Source organism: Rhipicephalus sanguineus, chromosome 5 (genome assembly GCF_013339695.2).
Source record: "Rhipicephalus sanguineus isolate Rsan-2018 chromosome 5, BIME_Rsan_1.4, whole genome shotgun sequence".
Classification (NCBI taxonomy): Eukaryota; Metazoa; Arthropoda; class Arachnida; order Ixodida; family Ixodidae; genus Rhipicephalus; species Rhipicephalus sanguineus.
In genome coordinates, this window is record NC_051180.1 from 155592008 (window position 1) to 155602978 (window position 10971).

General features: G+C 44.7%; 1 protein-coding gene across 1 annotated transcript; it reads left to right on the plus strand.

Moving 5' to 3' along the window:
- Window positions 1-239: 239 nt before the first annotated feature.
- On the plus strand, window positions 240-3069 carry LOC119394370 (BEN domain-containing protein 5). The gene is made up of 2 exons (XM_037661672.2): window positions 240-669; window positions 2903-3069. Exons 1-2 carry the CDS (start codon window positions 432-434, stop codon window positions 3010-3012), a joined length of 348 nt encoding a protein of 115 aa, XP_037517600.1. The 5' UTR covers window positions 240-431; the 3' UTR covers window positions 3013-3069.
- Window positions 3070-10971: the final 7902 nt, after the last annotated feature.

Consider the following 10971-nt stretch of genomic DNA (forward strand, 5'->3'; position numbering starts at 1 on the left):
TTTGCATTAGCGTATTTATTTCCAAGCCACTGCTGCCGAGGATAGACACTCCGTCGCAGTGAAGTGAGTTTGGCGAACGCACTTGCCGGCAAGTGTACTTTGCAGCGAGTGTCACTAAGCGTTCCTGTGTGACAGCGTGCAAATGACACTACCGGCGAAGTGCACTCGCTAAAAGTGCACTTAAGTTGCCCTGTGTGACAGGGGTATTAATTACTCGAAAATTATGACACTTTATTTGCTGCAAAGTTTTGGAATGAGCAATTTCCAGGTTTTCATACATGTCACATCTAATTTTCTGCTCCTGTGTCAAAAATCTTTTTGGCAAGAAGCTGGGATTTGTAAACAAACATTGAAATGAACTTGTATCATAACATTTCACAAAGGTTGCTTTCAGAATTAATTCTCTGCATTAAGACACTGTTTATTCATTTATGCAGAGAAACCTTGGCAATGGGGTGAGCATACCCCAGGAAAGGTGGCAACACCTGATGGCACAGCCTAAAGATTCCCTCTTTGTGAGGGAAGCTGCAAAGGCGATATGGGGTGTGCACAACCTCTACAACAGTAGTATTACGGGCACCCCATGTCGCCGTTTCCTTCACAAAGAGGGCGGGCTTCCGAGCATCGAAAAGCAGGCATTGACTCCCAGAAAACTGGATGCCCTGAAGAGTAAGCCTTTTTTGTTGTATTGTAACTGTTAGCTGTGTGTTATTCACAGTGGCATAAATCACCTGACCAAAATGTGTTATTTGTAGATTATAATAGTATCTCGCAATTTTTTGTACAGTTTCACTTAGCCTTTATAAGCAGTAAATTGAGCAACGTACCAACAACACACCTCACTCCTAACATGTAACATAACGTGCACTAATTTTCATGACAAAGTAATTGAGTAGCAGTGAAATGTTAATGCAGAAAATGTCAGCGGACTGTGAGTAGCCATTTGTGATTATGCAATAATGTACTAAGAAACATGGTTAGGTGTTTACGAACAAACTTCAGGAGGAGTCGACTAAATCTTAAAGCAGTTTATGCAGTAGAAAGACAAATATGTTGCAATCAATTAGGCATAGCCCTAGAAACAACTGAGCGATGGCTGGTCAGAGATGGCTAAATTCAAAATACAACAACCATTATGTACAGCCAACAAAGGCTTAGCCTTTGATATTGGCTATTGCTCCTTGGATGCCATCATTGCTAGTGCATTGATTTTTGGCACAGCTATTCAGTCGTTACCAGTGCGTTTCAATGTTGGCAGCCTGGCAAAATGCAGACATCACTTTCTCAGCTTACCATGGCATTCAGCATCACAATTGATAATGCAGCGATTGTGGGAAAAATCAATGGCACACCATAGGGCATTCAAAACTATTGGTAAGGTTATGTATTATTTCAATAGTATGAATAGTGGTGCCACCCAAAGGTGCCGAATTAAACAAGTGTGTCCGAATTTTCGCTGTGAATAAATTGCTGGCTGCTGTATATGCTCTCAATCTAGCATTGAGCTGGTGTCATAAAAAATCACTTTTTTAAGCATTTTTCTTTCTCGAAATTCGTTAAGGTTGTCATGATTTTGAAAAACGCAATAGGGTACCTGCTTTTTCGCACTGCTGTGTCATCAGTGCTGATTGTGTATTTTCCAGCAGTGTGTAAAGACTCTTGAATAAGTAATTAAGTATTACTATAGTCAATTTTTTATTGGATATATCATCACTGTTCATGATTGCATGTACTTTTTGGTTCTTTGAGTCTCCAGGACTGCGATAAATTTGATTCTAGTGGCCAAAGATCACATAAAAAATTCAATTTTGTGTAGTGGAAATCGCCTAAGGTGCCATATACTCTTCACACTTTCCATTATGTCTTGAACAGGGGCATAGGCAGCAATTTTTTTTCGGTAAGGGAGGGCGGGGGCGCATGGCCCCAGTATGCCATTCCCTGGCTATGCCACTGTTCTTGAATATATGCTAATTATTTCTTTGTTCGTGATGCTGTAATTATGCTTTTGATAGAAGATGCACCTCTGTGTGCAGTGTAATGATGTTTTGTGATGTTCTGAATACGCAGGATGAAAAGATTGGTGGTGACAATAACTGCATTTCAATATTCCAGGAGTATTCAATATTTTGTGGCACGATTTAATTAATTCTAAAACTTGCTAATCGCTCACTCCTATTTTGGTTTGGGTGGGCTATGGAGGTGTGGCTGACACAGATTTTTAATGGCAGCTGCAGGATCCTGCCTGCCTGCGTGCTGATTTTTCAGCTGCATAAGTCATAGCGTTTCATGTTACAAGAGAGAAAGAGAAACAACTTCATTTATTCTATCTTAAGAGAAAGGGGCTGCGAGACGGCGAGGCACCTCTTCCGCCTCAGCCCACCTCAGGATAGCCAACTGAAGTGCGGGTTTGTAGCTGAGCATGGCAGCCTCCCACAGCTTCTCCTCGAGCCTTCGTAAATAATTAGGTAGTCATGTTACAAAGTTGTTCAAGATGCCATTACTGCAGACACAAACTGTAAATTTTAATGGCAGTAAATGTACGTGTGCACAGTACTAAATGTTACATTTATTGCTTTTACTGGCAATTCTTAAAGTTTTAGTTAGTATCCGGGAAACATTTAAGTCAAGGTTTTATGTAATGATATTTCACTAGATGTACTATACCGTTCAAAATAGTAAGAACCACCTGATTATTTTCCATGCGATAAGCATGCCGTTATCTTTTCTTGCATGCGGTAGAGCTCATACATACACTTTCCTCTTGTATTCACTCACACATAAAAAAGGGCAATGCATGCATTTCTGTTTCAGCATCATGGTGTGTATTATTTCTTCTGCATGTGAACTATGCTGCTTACATGTGCACGTGGCATAATATGTGTTTATTATTTCTTGTATGCAGATGCCTACGAAGAACACTTGAAGGTGCACCAAAGTGCGCTGCCTGAGGTTCAACGTCGCCGCAACCTGAATCGGCACCTTGCCGACCTCCTCAAGGTGCTGAAGAAGTAGAGCAAGAAAACGAGGAACCCAGCCTTCAACAGTCACGTACACAAAAGAGAAGAAAGACGACCACACATGCTGGGTCCTTCTTCTCTTCTTGTGTACGTGTCTGTTGAAGGCTGGGTTCCTCCTTTTCAAGCTATGTACCAACAGGCCCAACACCAGACTCTTCAAGTTGAGCAACAAAAACTGTAATTTTTGATTTTTTATAAAGTTTCATTTTTAGATTCCTGTTGCACTTTGATCGAACTCATGAAATGACGGTGCAGGGACACCTCATTTCAGTACTGTGAACTTTGAGGAATGGCAATTGACTCAGCTCGAATGTACTCACATATAAAACAAATTTTAGTAGCAGGGCTGCTTTCGATGTGCATGTAAGTGCTTTCCTTATGTGATTACTAATTTTATTGAATTTTTCTGTGTATTACAACAGTGCGTTATTTCCTTGCAATATTTGACTGCAGCTTATGACGTCCAGCGTGTTAATCCAGCAGCTTCTTAACACATTTGTTTCCTATAAAAGCTATATTTTCTTCACACACGTCAAGAAAAAATGCTTGTGTAAGACACATGCCAATCTTTTATTTCCTCTTCATGCAATATTCAGACGATTTCTACTCTATAAACGTTACACAAGACGTGAATGCCCATTCAATTACCAGGTCATGTTGCCCTCCAACTGATGCGGGCGGCCATTTCATTTCGGCCCGATGCTGCTTTCCGTAAGATGCGGAGGCGGATGTCCCAGTGATTTCCGCATGATGCGGATTTAAGCGGATTTCCACATGATGCGGATTTATGCGGCTTTCCATAAGATGCGGATTTCCACATGATACGGCTTTCCATAAAATGCGGATTTCCATATAATTTCCGCATGATACGGCTTTCCATATTCCAATAATTCCGTATCTACGGTTTCCGCACATACGGAACGTTTCAGTAGGGGAAATTCAGAGAAAGATGCAAGCTTGAAGATATGAAAGGTTCGAGAACACGGGATGTCGCTGGAGCCAACGTTTCGCTCGACAAGCGGTCCTGTTTTCTTCAAGGCTGCAACTTCAACTTCAAGGCTTCAATCCTTGAAGAAGATGAGACCACTTGTCGCAACATTGGCTCCACCGACACCCCGTGTTACGGCTCATACTGCTCATTGATAATTTTTAAGGTAGTCTATAAAGCCTGGCGCTTCCTGCGCTGGCGTGTTCGTAAGTGTGCGCCGCCGAATCTTGGAAGGACGCACACAGCATGGAGGAAGGAAAAAAAAACATTAGGTGGGAGCGTCACGGGACAACCTTGATGCAAGTCATAAAAATTGTGAGAGAAACTGCGCCTGGTCACGTGATAGGAGAGTGCTACTAGATGTCGGCTCGTTTTGCTTGCGTCGGCTGCAGACGTCGTGGGGGCCCAATCCTACCCAAGAAGCACCGCGCACTGCGCCCAGGAGAGCATGATATTGGCTGACCGAGGCTAGAAGAGTGACGTCACACTCTCGGCTAGTCATCTTTCTCCGTGGGGCATAGTATTATAAAACTCCATTTGCCGTGCGCACAGTTTTTGCGCACCTATGAACATATACGTGCTCAATGAATTGCACTGCGGGTTTCTTTTTTTTTTCGTTTTGCTGGCATTTTTCGAGATGATACACCCCGATTGATTCGGCAAAGCCTGCTTAACTACTATATCCGCTTATATCTCTCTAAACTTCTATGGCACACCATGAAACGAGCTGCGAAGCCTCTTTCAGAGGTTCTCAAAAGCAGCACCCCGAATGAACGGCTCTGTGAGCCCGCGAATACGATCGGACGCGTGCGTTATAGCTACGCAGTCGACATTTTCGAGTCACCTGCACGTGTTGAACTGATTGAAGGATCCAACGAGGTACGAAGGTTAAATCAGGTTAAGGCACTAAGCTAGCCGTATCATTTGCTAGCCGCATCTTTCGCACTCTTTTAGCCATATCTTGCGCGTGCGTTCTTGGTAGCCTGACCGCGCTTTGCTTTTAAGAAAACTAATCATGTTTTCAACATAATCCGAAAGGAGGAAACCTGGACGAGCAGTTTCCTGCAAATCTCGCAATGCTAGATCAGCCTGTAATCTACAACATCCTTCCTCCTCCTCATTCTCCTCCTCCTCCTCCTGGTGATTCTGGTGAGTCTGGTGAGTCTGGTGAGTCTCCTCCTCCTCATCCTGGTGAGTCTGGTGATTCTCCACTGCGTAGATGGCGACGACGAGCCGCTTGCACCCCAGGAAATGTCCTTAGGAGTTGATGCACGCAAGCTTCCCGCACCGATGCACGACAGAATGGGCCGATCGAAGAAATGCCAGTGTACCCCAACAGCGCGCATAAGGGGTTGCCGGGTCAACTTCTCCAGTACTGCATGCTGCCTCGTGTGGAAGTTCCTGTTATACCTCCTTCTCCCTCTCCCTCATTCTCCCCCATAATTGATCAGAAGTACTGTCACTTAACGACTTCAAGTTGAGTTTGACTCACCTTCCAACATTTTCTTTCTTCTAGAGCGCAGCTCTTAGGCGCCCGTTCCTGCTTTGAGCGGCGTCGCCGTTGGCGTCGGCGGCGTAACCGATAGAGCGAACGAGGGCGAAAGAGAGCGAACGCGGACTCTGTCGGTATCACGAGCCACTGGCCTCTAACGCTCTTCCTCCGTCACGCTCGCTGGCTCCTCGGTCGCAGCTCGTGCGCATGCAGGGCTGGCACGAGCACAGCGGCTGGCTTCGCTTGTCGTGAAGGGCTGTCGACGTTTCGCTTGGTTCGCGATGCATGCAATGCACAGAGTGGTGTGCGTAACATTCGAGCGCTGGCAGTTTCTGTGGCAATATGTAACGTATGTTACATTGCTAGTACTGCGGATAGCCAAAACTTCAAACACAGTTGGCGTTGGCCCAACACGACACTGCGTTCAGAATTCGCATTAGGAATTATCGTAATCGCCGGTGAATCGTGATTTTTTTTTGTCACCACGAAATTTCTTTCCAGCTTTGGAATATTCTTTTTTAACAGCCAGGCAATATATTCGAAATAATTTCTGCTCATGTGCTTCCTGATAATCTACGAATGTCAAAGAAATATTGTAAGGAAAGTACTTTAGTTGCCCAGAGCTGCTACGAGGATCATTTGAATATACGCATGAAATTCAACTAGCACTACTAAATATCATAATTTCAAATGGTGAAATTTCTGAGAAACTGGTAACACCAATAGTTATTTCTCTTGGTAAAAGCTTTGCGCGTGACAAAATCAAAAATTAACGTCCGATTTCAATTCTGCCTTCAATTGCTAATATAATAGGAAAACATTTATTGTTATCGATGACAAGCTTTCTTGATAGCCATAATATTTTATCGCCCAGTCATTTTGGTTTCCGGGAGGGAAAAGCACTAAAACACTGCTGCAGGACTTTTATGATCGGTTCAGTGTAGCTTTTCACAATGACATGACATGACATGTATGTATCATGACACGTATGTCACTAATGCCACTCTGTATCTGACGAGCCGTCGGAGTCGATTCATTAAGATGATATACACCAGAATTTGCGTGCAGGACCAGCATGCGGTATGGAATATAACATGCGTGTCGTAATATGTCGTGAACCACACGACACACGTCTGAGGTATCGCACGACATGAATGATGAATGCCAGGATGTTGTTACAGTCATTCATTAGCTGGGGCCTATGCCCATGACCACATAAAGGTCATATGTCGTGACACGTACTCCATTTACTCTTACAAAACGAACATTGGAAGGCCAACTTTCGGCTAGCGTTGCACAATGGTGCATAGTGTTGGCGGACTCTTCACTAGGGCCGGCTAATTTTGGCTAAGTGCTGCCTGGTGTATGCTAATGTCTGCTAATTTCGGTTAGTGGCGGCTAACTAGCACTACATCGTATTGGTCGTCCGCTAGTGAAGGGCAGGTCTTGCTAATGTTGGCTAGTACCGACTACAACTGCCTGACATTGGTTAAGCTGTGGCTTCCGTTAGCTAATTCTTGCTAGTGAATGCTAATGTTTAGTGATGGCTGAGCGTAAGCGAACTGTCGGCTAGTGCTGCCTAGTGCTTCCTAGTGTACCATGCACGACAAGTGGGCGGTAATGACTGACATGACATGTATGTCATGGCGTGTCATGAGCGGCAGGACACTCGTGTCATAAGAGAGCACTGTATCATCATCGCCATCAGCATCATGAGCCCGACTACACCCACTGCGGGGCAAACGCCTCTCCCATATTTCTCCACTTAACCCGGTCCCGTGCCTGATGCGACCACGTTATCCATGCAAGCTTCTTAATCTCACCGGCCCACCTAACCTTGTGCATTCAATGGCGCGCTTGCTTGCCTACTCTTGGGATCCAGTCTGTTATAATGAACAGCGGTTATCTTGCCTCCTCGCTACATGTCCTGCGCGCGCCCATTTATTCTTGATTTTCACTAAGATTTTCTTAACACGCTCTCTGTTCCCTGACCCATTCTGCTCTCTTTTATCCCTTAAGGTTACACCTATTATTTTTATTTCCATGGCTCGCTACGTCGTCCTCACCGTATAACGTTGGCTAATTTAGTAACTCCTGGCTAGTGCTGGCTATCAAAGGCTAATACACGCTAGTGCTTGCCCATGCTGGCTAGTGGCGGCTGAATATTCGCTTATGCTGGTCAACTGTTAACTGGTTAGTGCGTGCTACGGTTCGCTAGTGGTGGCTGATGCTAACTAGCACAAGCTAGTAATGTTCGCTAACTCTATGCTAGGGTTGTTTAGCACTGGCTAATATTGGTTAGACGAGGGTAGCGATGCGGGCTTGTTGGTCTGTCATGGTACTTGGATGTGGGCGCAAAATGTGTGTGTGTGTCTTCGCGCCAGTGTGTGTGTCTTCTTCCCTTCGTCCTTGTCTTTTTGCGTCCACATCCAAGTACCATAATATGGGTTAAATTTCAACTAATGTTGCCTAACATTGGCAACAGTCGCGTTTCATCCGCTTTTATAACAAGATAATAAACATTACGTTTGTGCTACCATGACCTTGCGACCTGTAGTGCAGCGTTGCTCGACGCCGCACGAATGCGCCAACAAACGCTGCTTATTTAGTGCATGTCAGCGAGGCGTAGCGTGCATTTCTCTCGATGAAACTGACGTCTGTGTTCAAACGTAGACGCCGATGATGCGTCGTACGATAAACTATCTTTTAGGGCGTCACTAGTGTAGTCCACATGTCTCGTAAGCCCATGTCCAGCACACAATACATCCTAGAAAAGAAAGAGTCCCTTGACTCTCATTTGTGAGTCATGAATTGCCATTTATATGACTCTCTTTAAAGAGACACGTGAACTCTCTTTGGAGATCCATCACTCTCGTGGGAGAGTCGTGGGAGCCAAGAGAGAGTTTACAGTCTCCTTAAAGAGAGTCACACGCTCGGAAAGTCAGGACTCATCGGAAAGAGTGACACATACTCTTTCATCTTTTTTTTTTAATTTGTGCTCAGTTCACATGAAGACGTAAATCCACCTCGTAACCCTTGTCTCGGAGCCAAATAAACTGGCATAGGCAGCTCCTTGCTTAGTGCTTCGCGCGACATAGATTCTCCCAACGCGAGGAATCTGCCCGGATTGCTCCTTTCAGTTTTACTTCGAAGTTTCCTACAAGCTTCGGTATTATTTTAGTTAAGAAGCCCGTGCTACATTCAAAACGAGCGCTACACTTCATTGTGATTTCAGTAATTGCTAATACAGAAGAAACAAATGCCTGTAAGTTTTAGGTTTCTCCAGATCTCCTACGATGGCTTGCGACATAGCTTACTGGTACAACCAAATGTTTTGTTTAAAATCTACTTAGGCATTATTGTTAATCAACTACGTCGCGCAAGCGTCGACCGCACGCAGTATCAGTGTCTTACAACGGCGATGATCTGCGAGACCGCCTGTAGAACGCACAGGCGCACAAAGGAGCGCTAACATAGAGAAAGTCTATGGCGCTAGTGCTTGCGTCGTCTGACACTCTGTTCTTGTCGGAACGGTGCACTCCCTGTCATAATGCCTGTATTAGGTTCCCAAAATAAAAAATAGAAGGAAAAGAAAAGCGGTGGGAACAAAACCATGCGCGCGATTAAAACCGCGATCTGCCGATGGATACGTCCAGCACGATCGACCAACATACAAAAGTAACTTAACATCAAGGAACCTAATTTCACCGTTTTCCGAAAATTCAGGGGTTAGCTCTGATGGTAAAAAATGTTTCCACATAAGAGTCAGTACTGCAAGAGCCCCAGTCCTCTCCTGCATGAGTCAACATCGCTGTCCAGAAATATTAAAAAGTCATCAACGCATCTAAAAACGTGTAGCACATTATTGTTAGCGAAAATATCTGAAACAGACCTGACAAGTTTTGCTTAAGCCAGATCGCTGATGATGGGAACAATGGATGGACGAATACAAACGCCTTCTTTTTGTCGGTTGGCATGCTGGTCGATCGTGCTGGATGTAGCACCCTCGGGGAATAAGCCAATTCACCCCGTTCAGTCTGCGCATTCAAAACTTGTTAAGCGTGGCATTGTTAAGTCTTGCTTTATGAACTATTTACGAAAACCCTGTGCGCACAAAAAAAAACACGGTTGATCCCTCCGTCATAGGAATCGGAATAACACGAAAGTAAAGCGTGCCCTTACAGAAGTAACTGAATACTTACTGTGCATTGATATAAGAGAGTTTGCACAATGTATATTGATGTCTGGCAGCTAATGGCGCCTTTTAACGTGTATGCACCCACTTCAATGATTGGTGGTATATCTCCATCCCGACAACTAACGCCCATGTTAAATGATTAAACAAACCCTTGTGGTAGCTGTAGTAGTTAACGGTGAAACCGTAATCAGAGAACGAGGTGTGATAGCCAGAAGAGGGTCGCATATTGGACGCAGAACTTGGTCGCCATCCCGCGGCATGTTAAAATGTGATTGAAAACCACAGCCGGACTAGAGGGAAACGCAAAGCGCGTCCTGCCCAAGGAGGTTCCTGCCGCCCCGGTAGCCCGGCCGCGATTTTAGGGGCGAAGCTCCTTAAGGCGGCACCCGTTCGTCCCTCGTAGTCGTAGTCGTAGTAGTCGTAGTGCGTAACCAGTCTTATGCTTTGACCTCCAAGGTGTGCCGGTGGGAGATTTTTCCTGTGCGTTTGTTGAACGATAAAAAAATTCGCAGCGTGCGCGTTAACTAAAAGCCGAATTCTTCTGTCTCTCATTCCCCATTAGCAGCCATTGGCATGTTCCAGTAGGAAACGTTAGTAGAAGTAGAAGTGTAAGTGTTAGCTAAAAGCCGACTTCTTCTGTCTCTCATTCCCATTAGCAGCCATTGTTTACCTCCAAGGTAGTGCCTGGTGAGATTTCTCCTGTGCGTGATTAAACAATAAAAATTTTGTTCAAAACGCCGTTGATTGATGAAATAAACCAACGAAAGACGCCAGATGTTTTGTAAAAGCAAAACGAAAGAACGCCAGATGTTTCTAAAGCAAAACGAAAAGACGCCAGCTGCTTAACGAAAGACGCCAGATGTTTTCTAAAGCAATGGTTTTCTAAACAATGAATATTCACAGCGTACATGTAAAATTAAAGTGAGCTGCAAGTCGTCATAACTCATTGAACCTTTATTATAAACGCGCCCGATCTCACGTCGGTGATGATGTACTGGGCAGAATTCACGGAAGATTCACGGTTTACCGATGAACCTCCGCAGCTTCACCCACTCATCATCATTCACTCCGTGGATATGCTGTGATTTTTTTCTCGGGGCGAGCGCGTGAGCATGGAACGCGGTGTTACAGCTAGGTGAGGTAGGCGCGCGTCGCAGAGCAATTTTGGTTTGTATTAGGGTGCTGCTGAGCGAGGCCGATGCTTTTACGACGCTTGGGCAAAGGTCGCCACCTCGCGGTATGTTAAGGCATTGACAAAATTCAACTTCTATTGAAA